Source organism: Bacillus rossius, chromosome 5, assembly GCF_032445375.1.
Source record: "Bacillus rossius redtenbacheri isolate Brsri chromosome 5, Brsri_v3, whole genome shotgun sequence".
In the NCBI taxonomy this organism is placed as follows: domain Eukaryota; kingdom Metazoa; phylum Arthropoda; class Insecta; order Phasmatodea; family Bacillidae; genus Bacillus; species Bacillus rossius.
In genome coordinates, this window is record NC_086333.1 from 81,977,208 (window position 1) to 81,999,106 (window position 21,899).

At 41.6% G+C, this 21,899-nt stretch overlaps 1 protein-coding gene across 1 annotated transcript in view; it reads right to left on the minus strand.

The window, feature by feature from the left end:
• Positions 1-5,804: 5,804 nt before the first annotated feature.
• LOC134532395 (probable cationic amino acid transporter) overlaps positions 5,805-21,899 on the minus strand; it is a 77,252-nt gene continuing 61,157 nt past the window's right edge. The window contains exons 10-13 of the mRNA XM_063368835.1: positions 21,622-21,826; positions 19,843-20,081; positions 13,746-13,873; positions 5,805-11,799 (exon numbers count right to left, since the gene is read on the minus strand). Coding sequence (XP_063224905.1) covers positions 11,540-11,799; positions 13,746-13,873; positions 19,843-20,081; positions 21,622-21,826 — 832 coding nt within the window. The 3' untranslated portion in view covers positions 5,805-11,539. The remainder of the gene's footprint in view (positions 11,800-13,745; positions 13,874-19,842; positions 20,082-21,621; positions 21,827-21,899) is intronic.

The following is a 21,899-nucleotide window of genomic DNA, read 5'->3' on the forward strand; positions in this document are numbered from 1 at the left end:
TGGGAGGTAGAGGGGCACCTCCCCTGCCACCCCCCTCCATGTACACTTGCTGGAGGCTCTCTAGGCCACGGTTACAATGGATGCGTGTTCCGACGGAGCTGAATTCACCCCGGGGAGGACCCGTAGGGGGGGGGGGGGCCACTATGGCCACTGAAAAAATGTGCGCGGATGAGAAATGCCAACATTAATTAAAATTTAAATATGAGGAGAACTATAAATTTTTTTAAACATTTATAAAATACACAAAAAAAAAAGAATATTTACGAATATTCTTAGTTCAGAATATATAGAATGCTGTATTAACAGAGTGGCGTATTGATTAATAATGGCAAAGTATTATACTTTGGAATGATTTTGGCCAATGTTAAAATATTTTTGGTAGTAATGAAATAAGCACGGCTGCTAAACAAAATGTTGTTTGAGTAGTGTATAAACGGGGCTCCGAGCACAAGTTTCCGCAGCAGCCGGAGGAGCCGACCGCAATCTTGGATTGTAGCAACACGGTGGCCATCTTGGATGCCCTTGACCTTGACCCCGGTGGTAAATTTCGATCCGCCATTTTGTTTTCTAGAACTTTCCACCATGTTGAATAAAGATGACACCGTTGCAATTTTCGTAATGACCGCCATCTTGATTATCAGTAATTTTTTTGCTAGAAAACTGGAAAAGATTTTAAAATTTATAAAAATAATTATTAATCAAATTATAATAACATGTTATTTAAAAAACACACTTACATCGTGAAGCTCGTAGTCTTCGGTTCGAACCCAGTGAGGGCAAAAAAATGGTGAATTATCCTTCCTCCACGCAAGCCACCGGCAGACTGACCTCCCACCAATAATGACAAGGTATATATATATATATATCGCCAGCTAGCTAGTATGACGTCACTTCCACCATCTTGTTTTCGTCTGCTAGAGTGCACTGCCGCCGTGTTAGTTTAATTTTTCCCCCAAAATATTGAGGTAATCATATTATTACTGTTACACCCTCCATCTTGAAATTTGGATGCCATTTTGAAAATTTGTAATAATTAACTGCAATTAATATACACATTGATACAATCGATTCCTGTATTTGCTTAGATCCTTGGTCAATGTAAAAAAATAACAATTTGAGGTAAAATCTCTTATTTAATAAAATATGGTGGAAAGTCCTAAAAGATAGTTTAAGTACCTCATATACCAGCCTCCGAAGTGGAAATTTTTAAAACTGAATTACCGAAAAACCCCAAAAATGTAGACATATTTAAATACATTTGTTATTGCTTATTATTATTCATAAGGATAATGGTATTGACTCTGTGCCCTTGAACAGTGTGTCTGTCGTAAGACAGTAAACAAATCACTGTCGTTCGGGAAAGTTTTTAAAATATTATGCTTGCCCATTTTAAATAAAATATATTCTAAAAAAATATATAAATAAGAAATTGTAAAATTTAAAAATAAAATTTTTAAAGTTTCGAGGCATAAAAAGATAGACGTGTACCAACGAGAACAATATAAAATATGATAATAATAATTATAATTACTACTTGTGCCCATTTTTCCAGCAATTATATTCCACTACTGCCGAGAAAGATCTTTGTTAAGATAAAAAATATTTCTTGCACATTCCACAAATGCAAGACTAATTATAATTAATTGCATCCACTGTCGTTACCTACTAATTAACTATAAAACAAGCACCTGGACGTCACAACAAAATGCTGAAATCCAAACTGGTTTGAACGACCAACCAGTTGTGACGTGTTCGAGAGTAATCTGCAGAGGCGGTTTGCAGGCAGTGTGAACACCTCCTTTTCATCTCATTCCCATCGTGTGATAGTTCTGACGAACTCGCCGGAACCTCTCCTAGTCTGGACTTGCGTCCGCTGTGACTGTGACCTCGTTCCGGTCACCGGGGTCAGAAGGTCAACGCATGAGTCTCCTCGAGTCTTCTCGGGGTGTTCCCGTTTCACCTGCCCCCCCCCCCCCCCCCCCTTTACATGCTCACCATCAAGTGCAGTATGTCCATGAAAGTATGTCCCTGTTATACATTTAAATAGTATCAACTGAAAGCGTTGTATGGTGTTGGTTCAATGTCACGATCAAATAGTAGTAACTCAAACAGTTTTAGATAAGCGAATGCGCGTGTACTGCTTTGTTTTTTTTTTCTCGCTTGCAGCACTGACCTACGAAAAATGGCATCTACTGAGCTTAAAGCGTTTTGCGTTCTGCAATTGCCAATTGGTAGAGACCGGAAAAATTCGCGGATTCATATCGTGATAGGCTGAAATTCAAATTTGTGTACAATTCTGCTGGTTCTGCTATTGGCTCGCAGTTTAACTGGAGCTCTCTGGGCCAATGACAGACTATCGACCAAATAAGCGTCGAATCACAAGCCACCCAGTGAGACGCCTCACAATTTAGTACCCAATGAACACGCGTGTTTACTTGAGAAATGCAGAGGATAATGGAGGCTATCCTAGAGGTCATTGAATCCGCGAATTTCTCCGGTCCCTAGCAATTGGCTAAGAGTGAATATGTAATTTCAATTTAACGTGCGTTCCCCATTGGAATCTTTTTATAAGAGAGTGGTTGGACGTACAAGTCCCTGACCGTTGGATTGGTCGTAATGGTCGAGATGACACAGCTCTTTTTCACTGGCCTCCACGTTCACCTTACATAACGCCATGCGATGTTTTCCTTTGGGGCTTTATAAAAGATCGTATCTACGTTCCGCCGCTACCTAATGATTTGCCAGAGTCGAGACACGGAATTGAAGAGGCTGTTTCTTCCTTTACTCCGGACATTATAACCAAATGTAGGAAGAATTAGACTTTAGGTTTGATGGGTGCTGTATAACTAAATGTGAAATTATTGAAAATTTGTAAGAAAAACCAAGTAAGTTTACCTTCATGTTGATATATGATATGTATTAAATAGTCTAAATTAAAACTGTTGTATCCACCATTGTAACGGGGACATTCTTTTATGAACAGCCTGTGTTTAGTATCGGTATTAGACGGGATGATAAGAGCGACGCTCGCTCGTGCTTCTAGAGCAGTGTCGCCTCTAAGCGCAAAGCTTTGAACTGCCGCGCAGTCTTCTCGTCGTGCATAGGCCAACTATGAGATTTGAGCTAAGACAGAAACATTTTATGGTGGTGAAATGAAGATAAAGGTGTAATTCAATGACCTTGAATGCTTCCAAGAATCTGTAGCGGGAGTTTGTTGCCTAAAGGTTATTTTTTAAAACACACGTTTTAGCCATTTTCACTATATTCTTAAAAAAATAAATTGGTTGTCTGTAAAGTCAGTTTACGGACGATATTTTAACGTGACAACGTCATAACAGAACATATATCAAATGATTGCATACTTTTATGAATAAAATTGAATCATTTTTATTGATTTATCACTATTTTGTATGGATACAAAGAAGGAGTGAAATGAAATCTACAATTTAATTGATAAATTTACTTTTATTTGAACTCATTAATTCAAATATGTTTATTACTTTAACGAAGAGATTATTTTAACTATAACTTTTATACATGTTGCTATTTAACTTCTTCCAATCCGTGTTATTCTGTTAAGGATAGGACGATGATAGGAAAAGTAGAAAACGAATGGGAGTGTTTCAAGTTTAATGTGCCTCGAAAAAGTTAAATCGATGGTTGTTCCAATCGAGTGGAAGAGAGATAGATGCGGTGCAAGCGTACAATGAGCGAAACGGGACAAAGCATAACGGGACAATGTGCGTAACGGGACAATGAGTCATCCTTTTTCGTGCGTGCAGCCGGCGTTCATCGATTTATTAGACGTTGTCACGTCAAAAATATACAGTTTAAAAAATAAATTAGGAAACATAACTACCCATCCATCCTCAGCGTATTCCTAATTGCTTTTAGTAAACAGACGGCACTGGGATATGTTGAGCAGTTTCAAACCGCGTGGTCTCTTCTGGAGGTCTGAGCACCGTGTGTTTGCCCGGGTGGGCGTGGTCTAAGGCCCTAATTCACTCACACGCGTTTCAAAATACACCATGAGCAAGTGTGGAAACTGTGTGGAGCTCTTCCAAGCACAATTGCAGCTCACTTGAACATTTTGGAATCGACTTCGGTCGTTTTTTTTGTCAACGGTGGCGAAAATTCTAACCACATTTTAATTTTACTCCTATCACAGCTGAAAAATTTTATTGACTGAGAAAAATAATTAGAAAAATTTTAAAATTGTTCATTTTAGAGGATTGATTTTAGATAGGCATAATGTGACAGGTAGTGGTTATTATATTGTTAAACGTGATTACGTTATAAAATTTAAAATTTCTGTTTTAACACAACGGAGGATTTTAATTTGTAAGTTCGTAATCGATTATTTAATTTAAATTTTCAGTGAAAAATTCGGTAGTTCATTTTCATTAATAGTAGTTCAAAATAATTTCAATAAATCGAGATTTTTTGTGTAGCTAATTGAGTAAAAGCGATAGGGGGTTTATTTTCAAGCAAAATATTTTATGCAAATTTTTTCAACCAAAACTTTAAAATTTAATGATTTCGAGGGAAATTTAGACTAAAGGTAATCATAAAGTGAAATTTCTTTTGAGCTGGTAAGGTAAGTCAACTGAAAAAAAAGCCACATTCGGGAGTGGAGCGCTCGACAGCGGAGTGGAGGTGTGGGCTAGTTGCTTTGCAAGTTTTTCGTCACCATGTTTGTTACAATGGTGAACCTGCAGTGTATACTATATTAAAAGCGAATTTATGTGTAATATTCTGGCGGTCTAGTTGCCTGCCTGGTGTACAGATGGCAGGCAGCACACGCCTGATGACATGTTTGCATTGTAGCGCACTTGCATTCTTGTGCATTCTTGTGCACTTGTATACTTGCTCACTCGCATTCTGGCATACTTCCGCAATCGGGCACTTGCACACACTCTCATACACTCGCTTACCTGTACACTTGTTTGTACGCCTGTATACATTTACACGGGTTTTCAATTATTTGTGTGCCCTTCAGGTTTCTCGATTTGTGAAGTTTCACTTACAACTCTCCTGGCGACCACGCCAGATTAATTTTTTTGATTTTTCTTCTAATCATTTTCATAAAAAACATGACATTATATAAAATGATAGCTGGCAGGAAAGTGCTTTCCACGCGGAAAGCTGTGCATGACGTCATACTTATATTAGACACGAATGTTTACTTCAACGACTGTCATATGAAATAAATAATCCCACCTGCAAGATACACACAATATTTTTTAACATTTAAGATGGCAAGTATTAATACCTTTTTACCTGCAAGTCTGTTCAGAGTAACTCACTTGTGAATACAGATATTGCTCTAATAACATAAACAAACATTAAAAAGATACAACTAATGAAGAAATCTATAGTTTAGCACATTAATAATAAATTAAATCTCTAGATAGTTTAATTTTTCTACCACAAACAATCTTATGGACTTCGTGTCCAAACAAAATAGCATCTAAATAGATTACACTAGTCATATCTACGTTTGCATAATACGTTAATATTGGTTTTTTTCTCTTAAAACTGTCATAGAGTTCAAATTTCTTAGAAATTGATTGTTCATCATTTATGATTGTAAATTATACAATGGAACTAGAAAAAAATATTCCAACTTTTACCGCAGATGAATTTTGGTATAATCACATTAACAACAACAATTTCTTGGCCTAGCACGTGGGCACAAATGTCAAGCCCTGGGACTTGACCCTGCTTGGTTTTGAACACTCCGGGATAAATGGCTCAGGTTTTAGGCTTTCTTTAACGAAAAAATTACAAAACGAAACTTCATGTTTTATTCTTTAATAACGTATTTTTTATTTCCATCAATATTCAAATTAATCATAATGTTTTATTACCATTAAAACAAACCATTTAATAAATTATTGGAAAAACTCATCTCAATGACCATCGATGCCATATTATTATAAAAAAATTCTTCAACAACTTCATGTGTGGAAGCATTCCATCCAAAAAGGTTTGTTGGCAATGAAACACTTCAATTAACAATAATATATATTTGGTTAACACGCAGAACTTGTTAAAAAGATTTAAATCTTATCTTATCTTATCTTACACCTCGTAAACGCTCATGCGATCACAGGTATGATATACGTGTTGGTTGTAGTCTAGGCTACTAAAATATGGCAGTCAAAAACTCTGCAACATGCTTCAATCATCACGTAGTCTTGTCAACAGAAATATTTAGCATTAAAAAAAACAATGTTACATTAAGACAAAAACATGAATAAAGAAGGTATATAGTTAAACGCCTCCTCAATTAATAAACCAAGAAAAATTATACAACACACTTGTATTATTACATTGTTCATAGGAGCAATAGATAACAATTAAATATAAAGTTATTGGTATTTAAGTAAGGTAAACTAAAACAGAGATAAAGGAAAAAACTGTGCTTCCCATAATATCTTTAGGAACACTAGTAAAATACCTTCGTGATTTAGAATACCTAAAAGAGGATGTTTAAATTCACTTATGTATTTGCTACAGCTATACTAATTTTAATGCAAAGTCGAATGATACAACAAGAAAAATTTACTTTATTATTAAAATCTTTATGATCATATTTCAATAATATGTCATCAATAATAATTTATTTTTGAGATCATGTTCTGGGTACAAAAGATGTAAATTTATCTTTTGCCGCTAAACCATATTTTCAAATGATTGTAATAAGTATGTTACATAATTTGCCAGCAAACATTTACATTCAAAAAATATTTATTTTTCTTTACTTTACTACTTTCCCCAAAGATTTTGTGGAACCAGATATTGTATTCACGCACTGATTCTCTTACACATGAACATATAGGAAAGACATGAAGATGTTTTTGAATAGGCCTTCTTGTAAGATAAAATGCATTAGTATTTGAGCACACATACATCCTTGTATACAGGTTCTACTGTAACTAATACATGATACAGCACATCTGTGAGCGAGAAAATCTGTTTCTGTTAAGTTATATTTTATTTATTTATCGCGTGGTCTGTACTTATTAGTACTTACAAATTAAAAAAATATACATTAATTGTTTGTGCGTAATTTATTTTTATTATGTAACACGACTTTCCAGCTGTTCAAAACTCGAATTTCAAAATAATAAAATCATATAAAGTAATTAATTTTGAGAAGTTTGCCATCTTTTACATATACATACTCCTAAAATATTAAAAGCGACCTCGAAATAAAGATTTTTGGCTTTAAGACTCGCTCAAAAATGTGCTATTAATTTTCACTTCAGTCTCTCAGGCACTGACGTTTAAGTTGTCTATATATATTTTTTACAGTGTATGTATATAATACATGTATATAAGTAACTTTAAACTGTGTATTTACACGGGGGTTAGTTTATATATCTGGTGCAATAAAATAAACATTCAATACGATATATTCTCTGTACTACACGTAATGCATTATTATTGCATAGAACTGGGAGAGCGCCAGTGTTATTGCATTGTATAACATAGTTATCTCAGCGTCGAAGCAAACAATAGCAACACAGTTTATGTTTTACGAGTAACATTCTAGTTTTATTACAAGTCACTTGTCGACACAAGTTTAACACCTGGCAAACACGTTGAGTATGGTTTTGACTGGAAATGATACTTAATGTAATGCCTCCTTTTCTTTACGATCACATAACAGTTTTTTTACGATATAAAGACTAAGCTTATTCATTTATAACGATTAATTTTTAATTTAAATAACAATTTCACATGTATTATATTTAAGTATGTTTTGGATTGAATTATTTATTAATAGTGAGCAACACTTCATAGTGGATAACTTCCTTCTCCTAGAGTGTATTTATTTGCACATATCTTAATTATCACTTTACATATAATTGTGTATGTGTCTCCAAAAGGAAAAAAAAAATTGAATTTAATGAAATAAAGTTTGGTGTTTAAAAATTTAATTATTTTTCCGAAAATATTAAAATTATTCTACCAATGGTATTAACGTTAAATAAACCACAAGCAAAGCAACTAAAATGTTGACGCTATTTAACGAAAGTTACTAATCCTTGATACGAAAAGTTTCAGCACATAATGGAATAATTTATATTTGTTGGCTATTTTTAGTTATATTTGATTAAGTTATTTCACAAAAAATTTACAAAATTCAATATTTGTTTTCTGCATTCCATTTCTGCAGATTTTCTATCTGTTTTCATAACAGTTATTCAAATTTTTAATTTATCTAGTATTAATTTAATATTTTATTTTTACATTATTATCAACTATGTTATCAGTACCCTAGTATTTAAACGTATCATTATATATGCTTAGATTTGAAAATTTAGTTTTTGAGACGCATAAACTACTAAGTTTATACGTATTTTGTGTGAAACCAAATAGTCTGCACATTCGTAATGGATGAAACCTGATTCACATTTACTAAACTTCGATTGAATTAAAACTAAAAGTGTTTTATAATTCTTCACTAGTTAAGTTAAATTGAATTTAATAGCTATATGTCTAAGTAAAACTTGTAAAAAATTATTTTTATTTTTTTTTAAAGTGTAGCTGTATTTTACAAAGTGAATTCTTTGAAAAAATATGCTACAAATATTGGAATTTTTTTTTTAGAATTATTGTACCAAGTTTAAAGTCAAAAGATTATTTTGAAAAATCATTTGGTGGTAAAGATATACTTAAAATAGTTGTTCACGTGTTTAACATTGTTTATGGATCACCGATTAAAATACTTTGAGCTAGAACATAATTTAAAAATAAGAAAAGTGGATTTAAGAATTTTCAACAACAAAAACATTTAATATTTATTAAAATATATATTTGTAAATCTGATGCGTGTGGAGTTACAGAATAATAATAGCTGAATAAATACAATAATCTTATCATAGTATCCTAGAATTTCAGTGCTTAATATTTATCTAATGACTTGTCATAAATCATTACCAGATTTTATAATTATTATTATTGTGAGGGTTGTTTGTGAACTTAGATCAAATACTCATCGTTCATCAGAACAATGTTTTACCTCAGTTATAGACCAAATATATATATTTACTACCGACGGACGAAATCTCCCAATGTTTCTTTATCAGCTCTGCTACAGCACAAATGTGTTTGTAATGCCTCATGTTGGCAAAATTAAAATAATATGGTTCAGTTTTATTTATTATATTAAATATCAAAAATGAGTCTTTTATATAGAGTTATTTTTTATATTTGATATAGATTTGTTAATGATCAGAATCTTTAACAACTCATAACACAGGGTAAGTAATGATTTCTGTGACAGCAGACAATAAATGAATGCAAATGAGTCTCATGGTCACCCTAATGCATATGAAGTCAAATTTATGATGACATGCGCCCGAAAAATATATGAGTTTTAAACCATGTATTTTGAACCTCCCCTTACTAATCAATGGCGGGTGAAATTTTTCTAATTGGGAATTAACAGTGACTGTAAATGCCTTTGTTTGCATGTGTAACGTAATCGGAATAGCTTACATCAATAACCGAAGAAACCCGGTAAAGAATAAACATTAAAGTCACGGACACATTTTTTCTTCTATCTCGAATGTTTATCACAAAGTAACGTAATTTCATCATATGTTTGATCTCAACATACTATTTTTAACTAAAGTGTGATTTCTTTTCCGTTTTGCTAGGGGCTGGAAAGGGAGACAGAATGATGCGTAGTGACTGGAAAGATGTGAGAATAACTTAGCGGCACGTCCAATATTTACTTTAAAAAGGGTTGTTTCATAAATTTCGCATCGGGTGGAAGATTATTTGTACAGCCTATGATTCACTTTACGCCAGTAATTGCCCTGTAAACAACAATACTGAAAAAACAATAATCTTTAAAAATACAGCAGCCAAAGAACCAATAACACCTAACCAGGGTGTGAAACCTAGTCTGCAAGTCAATGAATCCTCAAAACTTTTCCTGCCACTAATGAAACATTATGAGCCAGCCTCCAAACATGCTCTTGGGACATTCACCACTGGGACAGAAATTTCATCCAAAACAATTTGACCAATAGATAAATTGAGTGTGGTTTGCACCGAAGATCATCTTTCCTTTTGCTGGAGTCTGCAGAGTTGGTGGTGGTCATATCTTACAAGCCTATCCAATAATTGTTACTTCACACTCCCTCTTACACATGCCACAAATGATTTTAACCAATTATTGGGAAACAAAATTAAGTAGAATTTAAAAAACAATTCTGAAAATTTCCTCAAGAAAATACTCCCTGTAACAAGAGCTAAATAATTTTTTTTCGGGGAGGATATTTTATGGTTTAAACATTTTTATCGAAAGCAATACCAGCACAATTGGTACTCACTAAAAAAAATGTATGTGTTGAAGTTAGTTGAATGAATGTGTTTTATCCGGTTGCTTGTAGACTCAACGTTGAAACAGAACATGAAGCATGACATTACTCCCGTCATAAGACTGGGAGAAATGTAACCGATTCAGATAAACTTGATTATAAAGAACAACGCCCAATATCTATAAGCAATATTAAAAAATTATTCCTGTTAAAAGGTGGGCAGGAACTTAGTTTTATCTTTGGTTTACAAAAACAAGTTCTGGAACACGCGTCAAAATTCATTGTATTCCAAAGACGTTGCTGCATCGCAAAGACAAGTGTGAGAACTACCACTCCCTGCTCTTCCCGACTCTACAATATCGACCACTCTGATAGCCAAGTGAGAGAGATTGGGCATGCTTGTACATTTCAGGAAATATTTCTGCAACACCGTGCAAAAATCTAGGAGAATTCGTATATCACTGCTAAATAGGCAATATATTAGACAAACTAATATACAGCAAGAGAAGTTAAAGTATATCAACAAATTAACTGCTCAATGGAAAAAAAATTGAAACTGTGGGGAAGATGAGCCACCCCTGCAGCTCTGGGTTACCTCAACTCCATTGGGAAAAGTTCAATCACAGAATATCCCATCCTGCTGCTATACAAGAGGTTGCAGAAATGCTCAAGACATTTAGAGAATAGCTGCATCACTATGGAAATACCCGGAGGTGGAAGGACATACCCCGAGGCGGAAGCACTGTGACATCACCTTGTCTGAAGGGTGGTGAGCTTCACGGCTGCTAGATGGGTTGTACAGTCGTGGAGGATCACCCGTGCTGCCAAATTTGGAGGGCTGTTGTTCTCAAGAGGAGCTGTTTCGTGTGCCGCTAGCTGAGGAGTAGCAGACTCAGTGACCCCAGGTTGCCAATGACAGCACGAGCCAGCTTTTGGAAGATTTTCCCATTAGGGAGGCATGGAGCGACATGTGAGAGATCACCCGTGATGCCAGGTTTGGAGGGCTGTTGTTTGGGATACTCCCCACCAGTTCTCAAGAGGAGCTGTAGCGTGGGCCGCTAGGTGAGGAGTAGCAGACTCAGTGACCCCAGGTTGCCAATGACAGCACGAGTCAGCTTTTATAAGCATTCCCAGTAGGGAGGCATGGAGCGACATGTGAGATATCACGTGCCACCTGATGATGCGGTGGCCGGGGTCTAGTCGTCCCAGCTCGGGAACGCCTGCGGCGCCACGAACAGGTCAGCTGGGGCCGGCCTCGGAGGAGGGAACTGTGGCTCGGGCTCCTGCTGCTGCTGTTGCTGATGTTGCTGATGTTGCTGATGTTGCTTATGTGGCTGCTGCAGGTACGAGTCTTCCGTGACAGTCAGCTCAATGTTCTGGTTGTCCGAGTCGGAGGCTAGCTGTTCCTCCTCCAAGGTGCTGTGCTTGATGCCGTAGTAGAAGTACATCCCCAGTCCTATGGGCACAAACCGACAGTGCTGTGTGTACTTCTTGACAATGTCTGACCAACAACACTGACAAAATTTGGATACGTGACTTTGAAAATAACACAAAATCGTCAGTGGTACAATGACCTTTAGTACAAGCTTCATTGTGATCGGTATGCTGAAGGCAGTGCCTTGGCAACGCTTTGGCAGGAGGTAGGTGGAATAATCATTTAAAACAAAAGTGGCCCCTTGTACTAAATACTATTATATTAAAATTTAAAAAGCAGTATTTTTATTGTTTAACTAGCATGTCCACGTGATAATGTCATCAAAATATTTTAAAGAGATAGCAATATTAAGTCCTGTCAACGAGTTAGAATATGCAGCTTTAGTTACAAGCATATCCAAAGTAGTAAATTTAAATAAGTTTTACTATTTTCGGGTAAAAGAATATAAATTCTCTCTGACTACATTTATTTTCTCTCTTTTTATCTCTCTTTACTCTATTTATCTCTCTATTTTTCTCTATTTAATTTCTCTCTTTTTCTTTCCCTTTTAACCTTTCTCTTTTCTCTCGCTCACTCTTTCTCCCCACTTAGAAAAGAGTCAATGCGAAAAAAAATATATACTATTTCAATACATCACTTCTTTCGCACTGTACTAATAAAACTATCTCAGCTAGCAATATATATATATAATTTTATAAATAGAGATAGTTTGTTCGTTTGTAAGAAGTAAACTCGAAAACTACTGAATATATTTAAAAACTTATTTCACTGCCATGAAGCTACATTATTCCAGATGTGTATAGGCTCATTGACTGCGTTCTTGGAACGTTCTGATTGAAACGTTCTAGAAAGTAACATTATTCCCGTGTCAATCCGGTTCGTGGTGCGCACGAACGTTTGAAATATGTTATGTAATAACCTTGTATATCTTATATATAAACATATATCACATATGGACATAATTTACGAAACATAAGCCAGTCTTTCTGTAATTTTGATTGTCATCTTAACGACACATCATTGGTTAAGTAAATATGTATTTAAACACCCGATACAAAAAAATAATCAAAATTAGACATAATTTTATATTTATTTATAGTGACTCTTAAAATAAAACTGGTCCCGATAAAATTTGTCATATACGTGTGCGAAGCTAGCATTAAAGTAAATCAAATATACGCCAGTTCGATAATACTCTCTCGCTGTTCAAACAGACTGTTGACTGTGGTTAACCATCAAGTGGAGGACTTCCCAGTAATGACACAGCAATGAACTCAGAGCACAACAGTTCGAGACCCGAGAGACGGGAAGCCTTCTTTTCACAGACGAGAGAGCCAAACGCCAGATCGTGCATATTCGGTTTTTTTTTTTTTTGTTCATTGTAAATAAATATGGCGGTGCTACATTATAAATACTTTAAAACATTTTGGACGGTTGATTTGGTTAGGATAGCTACATTAAAGATACTGTGAAATCATGTAAACTGTTTCCTAGCGCTGGATAGCTACATACGTTTTTTTTTAAACTTCCACAACACAAAACAAATTTTTATAAGCATTTATACAACATCTTAATTAATATTACCAACCTGGCCTCGTAGCCGTGCGGTTAGCATGGCTGACTACCAATCCAAAGTTTGACGGATCAAATCTGCGCCACCACGATAACTCCCAATTTTTGTACTTGTAAAAATAAATGCGGCCCGCGACACAAGTTATTTTCTAAGCAACCATAAAATGATTTTACAGTATTTTTAATGTAGCTAACCTATCCTAATCGACCGCAAAATTTAATGCCAGACCGTTTTATACAACGAGATAGAACGATAGATGAGCAAGCTACATCCCAAATAAATACACCTGTTGTGGTACGGAAGAAAAAGAAAAGCGAGCGTGAACTTCGGGGAACTTCGGGTGTGTCTCTCTCGTCTGGGAAATGAAGGCTTCCCCCCGAGTGACAGTAAGTACCCAGTGTCATCCAGACGGTGAACCTGACGAGCGTCAGTATGGACAGCTTGAAGATTAGGTATATGTTCACCGTCACCGCGATGGCCGGGACAAACGGTAGTCCCGGCGTCATGAAGAGAAGCGTCTTCCTGCAACAAGACATTGCCACTGCCAATTAACTGCCAAGTCACGTAATCACGTTTTTTCACGTGACAACGTCTGATAAATCGGTGAACGCCGGCTGCAAACACGAAAAAAGTGTCACGTAACGCACATTGTCCCGTTACGCTGTGTCCCGTTACGCTCATTGTACGCTTGCGCCGCATCTATCTCTCTTCCACTCGATTGGAACAACCATCGATTTGACTTTTTCGAGGCACTTTAACTTGAAACACTCCCGTTCGTCTCCTACATTTCCAGTGCAAGTTTCCGTGGACAAGGGTTACCCCTGCAGTCAGGGCTTCAAGAGCACAGAGACGGTAACTACAGAATCGAATACACTGGGCGTCTCCATTGGTTTAGGATTACTCGACGGCTGATTCGCTGCAGTAGGGCCTGAGAAGAGTACAGTGTCTCACGGGCTTGTCATGGTGGAAGATGTGTCCTGCTGGCACGGTAAAATTCGCCTCCAGATGCTGAATAGACAATGGACTCGCTTCGTGTCGGCTAATGAGTAAGGTCACTTCGCCGGGGTTCGCGCCTGACGTTGAAGTTCAACCCCCTTATATTCCCTTTGGCTTTACTGGCAATCTAGCACGCCCTTGAGATACCGTGAATCATTAAACAAAATGGTACCGAAAGTGCAGTTCACAAAGGAGAAGAGGCAAAACGACGTCATTAATTTTCTTGCAAGCGGATATTTTTACTCATAGTACTTGTTAGATTTCAGGCAATTAAAAAAAACATTCATTTTAATAAGTTTATCTGGTTTATTGTACTGGGCTCAACTATAATATATTACTCGAACCTCGCGTCACATCCGTATAAAAGGATCTCATTAAAATAGCTTCTTTTCGTGTGTGTTGTATCGCTGAAAACAAAGGCAGTTATCTTGTTTTGTACATGCCAGATGTTAAATTGATAATTATTTATTATTCAATACTATAAATAGTAACAATATGATATTTAACTATATATTTTTTTAAAAATAAATGCAATAAATATATTAAATTTGTTATTAAAATTATAAAATAAAAAATTTAGCAAAACAAAATTAATTGAGACATATAATCAAATATAGTGTTGACATTTTTATAGATGTATAATAAAAGGTACCATCACTTTCATATAGCAAGCCTTGACGTTTTTGCAGAATTCAAAAATGATTCTTATATTATTATAAGTATTAAAAAATTAAATATTATTTCAAATACCTAATATATTAATTGCATTAAACATGCGCGCTACCGTGAAATTATTAAAACATAGTTAAATATTCAAGACATCTTAATTTCACAATATGCAAGAGAACACAAAAGGATTTTAATATCTAACATAAAGACAAAACAAAACTGTATAAACAAGGTACAAAACACCAAGAAAATAATAACGAGAGGAGAAAAACTTCAATGATTTCCTAAATAGCATTTAGCTACAAATTATCACTTTATAAAAATGTTTACGTTATTAAAAATATTGTCTATTTTAAAAGCAATCACATATTTAAAAAATAATTATATTAGATTAACATTTAAAATATATGTATTAAAACAACTTACTTATTAAATAATGTTACCTTTATTCAGAAGGTCGGCATGCAGGAGCACAGGAGCCACAAGGCCTAGCAGCACAGGCACTCGGCACCACACACTCGCCTCTAAGCACACCTGTTCTGGGGCTTCCTGGCGATGGCGAACAGCACGGCCAGGATGAGCAGCAGGAAGAGCACGAGGAAGAAGGTGGTGGCAGGACTCGTGGAGCCACAAGGGCGAGCAGCACAGGCACTCGGCACCACACACTCGCCTCTAAGCACACCTGTTCTGGGGCTTCCTGAAGATTGCGAGCAGCACGGCCAGGATGAGCAGCAGGAAGAGCACGAGGAAGAAGGTGGTGGCAGGACTCGTGGAGCCACAAGGGCGAGCAGCACAGGCACTCGGCACCACACACTCGCCTCTAAGCACACCTGTTCTGGGGCTTCCTGGAGATGGCGAGCAGCACGGCCAGGATGAGCAGCAGGAAGAGCACCAGGAAGAAGGTGGTGGCAGGACTCGTGGAGCCACAAGGGCGAGCAGCACAGGCACTCGGCACCACACACTCGCCTCTAAGCACACCTGTTCTGGGGCTTCCTGGAGATGGCGAGCAGCACGGCCAGGATGAGCAGCAGGAAGAGCACGAGGAAGAAGGTGGTGGCAGGACTGGTGGAGCCACATGGGCGAGCAGCACAGGCACTCGGCACCACACACTCGCCTCTAAGCACACCTGTTCTGGGGCTTCCTGGAGATGGCGAGCAGCACGGCCAGGATGAGCAGCAGGAAGAGCACGAGGAAGAAGGTGGTGGCAGGACTGGTGTAGCCACAAGGGCGAGCAGCACAGGCACTCGGCACCACACACTCGCCTCTAAGCACACCTGTTCTGGGGCTTCCTGGAGATGGCGAGCAGCACGGCCAGGATGAGCAGCAGGAAGAGCACGAGGAAGAAGGTGGTGGCAGGACTCGTGGAGCCACAAGGGCGAGCAGCACAGGCACTCGGCACCACACACTCGCCTCTAAGCACACCTGTTCTGGGGCTTCCTGGCGATGGCGAGCAGCACGGCCAGGATGAGCAGCAGGAAGAGCACGAGGAAGAAGGTGGTGGCAGGACTCGTGGAGCCACAAGGGCGAGCAGCACAGGCACTCGGCACCACACACTCGCCTCTAAGCACACCTGTTCTGGGGCTTCCTGGAGATGGCGAGCAGCACGGCCAGGATGAGCAGCAGGAAGAGCACGAGGAAGAAGGTGGTGGCAGGACTGGTGGAGCCACAAGGGCGAGCAGCACAGGCACTCGGCACCACACACTCGCCTCTAAGCACACCTGTTCTGAGGCTTCCTGGAGATGGCGAGCAGCACGGCCAGGATGAGCAGCAGGAAGAGCACGAGGAAGAAGGTGGTGGCAGGACTCGTGGAGCCACAAGGGCGAGCAGCACAGGCACTCGGCACCACACACTCGCCTCTAAGCACACCTGTTCTGGGGCTTCCTGGAGATGGCGAGCAGCACGGCCAGGATGAGCAGCAGGAAGAGCACGAGGAAGAAGGTGGTGGCAGGACTGGTGTAGCCACAAGGGCGAGCAGCACAGGCACTCGGCACCACACACTCGCCTCTAAGCACACCTGTTCTGGGGCTTCCTGGAGATGGCGAGCAGCACGGCCAGGATGAGCAGCAGGAAGAGCACCAGGAAGAAGGTGGTGGCAGGACTGGTGGAGCCACAAGGGCGAGCAGCACAGGCACTCGGCACCACACACTCGCCTCTAAGCACACCTGTTCTGGGGCTTCCTGGAGATGGCGAGCAGCACGGCCAGGATGAGCAGCAGGAAGAGCACCAGGAAGAAGGTGGTGGCAGGACTGGTGGAGCCACAAGGGCGAGCAGCACAGGCACTCGGCACCACACACTCGCCTCTAAGCACACCTGTTCTGGGGCTTCCTGGAGATGGCGAGCAGCACGGCCAGGATGAGCAGCAGGAAGAGCACCAGGAAGAAGGTGGTGGCAGGACTGGTGGAGCCACAAGGGCGAGCAGCACAGGCACTCGGCACCACACACTCGCCTCTAAGCACACCTGTTCTGGGGCTTCCTGGAGATGGCGAGCAGCACGGCCAGGATGAGCAGCAGGAAGAGCACCAGGAAGAAGGTGGTGGCAGGACTCGTGGAGCCACAAGGGCGAGCAGCACAGGCACTCGGCACCACACACTCGCCTCTAAGCACACCTGTTCTGGGGCTTCCTGGAGATGGCGAGCAGCACGGCCAGGATGAGCAGCAGGAAGAGCACCAGGAATAAGGTGGTGGCAGGACTGGTGGAGCCACAAGGGCGAGCAGCACAGGCACTCGGCACCACACACTCGCCTCTAAGCACACCTGTTCTGGGGCTTCCTGGAGATGGCGAGCAGCACGGCCAGGATGAGCAGCAGGAAGAGCACCAGGAAGAAGGTGGTGGCAGGACTCGTGGAGCCACAAGGGCGAGCAGCACAGGCACTCGGCACCACACACTCGCCTCTAAGCACACCTGTTCTGGGGCTTCCTGGAGATGGCGAGCAGCACGGCCAGGATGAGCAGCAGGAAGAGCACCAGGAAGAAGGTGGTGGCAGGACTGGTGGAGCCACAAGGGCGAGCAGCACAGGCACTCGGCACCACACACTCGCCTCTAAGCACACCTGTTCTGGGGCTTCCTGGAGATGGCGAGCAGCACGGCCAGGATGAGCAGCAGGAAGAGCACCAGGAAGAAGGTGGTGGCAGGACTCGTGGAGCCACAAGGGCGAGCAGCACAGGCACTCGGCACCACACACTCGCCTCTAAGCACACCTGTTCTGGGGCTTCCTGGAGATGGCGAGCAGCACGGCCAGGATGAGCAGCAGGAAGAGCACCAGGAAGAAGGTGGTGGCAGGACTGGTGGAGCCACAAGGGCGAGCAGCACAGGCACTCGGCACCACACACTCGCCTCTAAGCACACCTGTTCTGAGGCTTCCTGGAGATGGCGAGCAGCACGGCCAGGATGAGCAGCAGGAAGAGCACCAGGAAGAAGGTGGTGGCAGGACTCGTGGAGCCACAAGGGCGAGCAGCACAGGCACTCGGCACCACACACTCGCCTCTAAGCACACCTGTTCTGGGGCTTCCTGGAGATGGCGAGCAGCACGGCCAGGATGAGCAGCAGGAAGAGCACCAGGAAGAAGGTGGTGGCAGGACTCGTGGAGCCACAAGGGCGAGCAGCACAGGCACTCGGCACCACACACTCGCCTCTAAGCACACCTGTTCTGGGGCTTCCTGGCGATGGCGAGCAGCACGGCCAGGATGAGCAGCAGGAAGAGCACCAGGAAGAAGGTGGTGGCAGGACTCGTGGAGCCACAAGGGCGAGCAGCACAGGCACTCGGCACCACACACTCGCCTCTAAGCACACCTGTTCTGGGGCTTCCTGGAGATGGCGAGCAGCACGGCCAGGATGATTAGCAGGAAGAGCACCAGGAAGAAGGTGGTGGCAGGACTGGTGTAGCCACAAGGGCGAGCAGCACAGGCACTCGGCACCACACACTCGCCTCTAAGCACACCTGTTCTGAGGCTTCCTGGAGATGGCGAGCAGCACGGCCAGGATGAGCAGCAGGAAGAGCACCAGGAAGAAGGTGGTGGCAGGACTGGTGTAGCCACAAGGGCGAGCAGCACAGGCACTCGGCACCACACACTCGCCTCTAAGCACACCTGTTCTGGGGCTTCCTGGAGATGGTGAGCAGCACGGCCAGGATGAGCAGCAGGAAGAGCACCAGGAAGAAGGTGGTGGCAGGACTCGTGGAGCCACAAGGGCGAGCAGCACAGGCACTCGGCACCACACACTCGCCTCTAAGCACACCTGTTCTGGGGCTTCCTGGCGATGGCGAGCAGCACGGCCAGGATGAGCAGCAGGAAGAGCACCAGGAAGAAGGTGGTGGCAGGACTCGTGGAGCCACAAGGGCGAGCAGCACAGGCACTCGGCACCACACACTCGCCTCTAAGCACACCTGTTCTGGGGCTTCCTGGAGATGGCGAGCAGCACGGCCAGGATGATTAGCAGGAAGAGCACCAGGAAGAAGGTGGTGGCAGGACTGGTGTAGCCACAAGGGCGAGCAGCACAGGCACTCGGCACCACACACTCGCCTCTAAGCACACCTGTTCTGAGGCTTCCTGGAGATGGCGAGCAGCACGGCCAGGATGAGCAGCAGGAAGAGCACCAGGAAGAAGGTGGTGGCAGGACTGGTGTAGCCACAAGGGCGAGCAGCACAGGCACTCGGCACCACACACTCGCCTCTAAGCACACCTGTTCTGGGGCTTCCTGGAGATGGTGAGCAGCACGGCCAGGATGAGCAGCAGGAAGAGCACCAGGAAGAAGGTGGTGGCAGGACTCGTGGAGCCACAAGGGCGAGCAGCACAGGCACTCGGCACCACACACTCGCCTCTAAGCACACCTGTTCTGGGGCTTCCTGGAGATGGCGAGCAGCACGGCCAGGATGAGCAGCAGGAAGAGCACCAGGAAGAAGGTGGTGGCAGGACTGGTGGAGCCCATGCCGCACACCACGATCAGGTCGAACACCACGATGAGCAGGTAGAGTAGTCCCACCATCTTCATGACGAACATGCCCGACTGCTCAGTGGCGGGGCCCGTGTCCACCCACGGGAAGATGGCGGGGCACAAGTACGTGGCGGCCTGAAGGAGACAAACACCTGTAGGTCTCGTCTTCTTCAGCATTAGCATTGACACCATCATATTGCCTTTAATTTCCTCTATCTGCATCATGCTAATATCCATCAGTCACATGGGAATCTTCTTATCCATCATCAGACACTCTTTATCCTACTTACCCTCAGTTAACACCTGCATGATTATCATAATCCTTTCTTCAATATAGTTTTAATTAATTTAAACATTAAACTGACTATAATTTCCAAAATATATATATATTAAATGTATCAGTTGACTAGTATACCTTTCAATAACACTTAAGTTTCTATAATTAATAGTGAATGTTATTTAATTTCTTATATTTTCAGAATGAACATTTTTTTTCTATTGTCTTAATAAACCGCAACGACACCACAAATAGCGTTTATATCCGTTACGCCCATTATCTTTAATAACCTGATATTGATGCCTACATTACCACTAATTTTATATATATTTTTTTGGTTTTTTGAAATTTTTCTATGATTACTATTATGATGATCATTTTTGAAAATTTATAATTATATCCTTCGTATTGTGCGACGCCAACATCGCAAAATACATTTTTATAGGTATTTACACAATAATAATCATACTTTCCCAGATCCAACATTATTGTGGCCATAAATGTCAATTGAATTGCTGCTTTGTCTCTACGTTTATAAATAATAAAACTTGTTCCCAATTGGGCGACACTCGTGCTGTTAATTCTGTTGCAATGTTGTATGGGAAGATACCCCAAAAGAAAGACTATGGGAAATGCTTCATCGTTTATTTATGAAGTCATGCAGGTGAGCTGGCATGGAGGTTAGTGAAGATGCGACCCCAAAATCACTGCAATTTGGTGAATTCTGCTCTTTGTAGAAAACATTATTATCCTTTAGTTTGCCACACGGCGGGGCCGAAAGAAATACGAAAATACATAAGAAAATTTCGCGTATTCATTGGATGCAAATCTTCAAGTACTCTCACCATGCTCATGATTGGTCCGCAGTTACTTGGGCACGCCCCTTCACGACCGTGAGCGATGCCCAGCTAGGAGAGAAGTAAGCGAATCAGGTAGTGCCAATTAACAAGGATGAAAATTTTCTTGCTAGGGAAATCAACGCGAATGGAAAAGCAAACATGGGTTGAGCAGACCAATGACTTGGAATCCTACCGCTGAGGCCGGACCTATCTGGAGAAATTTCCGAGTCTCTACCAAAAGTGAACCCATCGATATTATTGGTTGTTCTTTAAAATGTCATTACAGTTAGGATTGATGCAATATTTTGGTATCGGCTGAACAAACGTTGTCACACTCCAGATTGCGTGTCCGACCCGGAGACACCACAGCAGCACAGCGGAGGACCCTGAGTCCCTGTCAAGGTGACGTCCGCCACTCAGGTAGAGACTTGTGTTACACTAGAACAGTGGGAAAGTGCTCAGACGGTTTGAGTATCGGTACTCGAGGAGTTATGAGTGCATCGGCGCGAACTTGGCACGACGCCACTGCCAAGGAGTGATGAGAGGGACGGGTGCTTGCCTGGAGGCGGCGGCCGATGTAGCCGAGGCTGGGGCCCACCGCCCCCGCCACGCCGCCGCCGGTCGAGCCGCCCCCGGACCCGCCGCCGTGCACCGTGCCGTAGAACTTGTTCTCGCTGCGGTCCGACACCAGGAACTGGTCGTCCCTCATGGAGAAGTCCTCCTCCGGCTCCTCGCCCGGGTAGGTGTCGTCGCTGTCGGGCGAGCTGCGAGGGGCACCACACACCACCGTCCAAGACTGTCATCCATCTCCACGACTAGAGGCTGCGGTTAGATGCT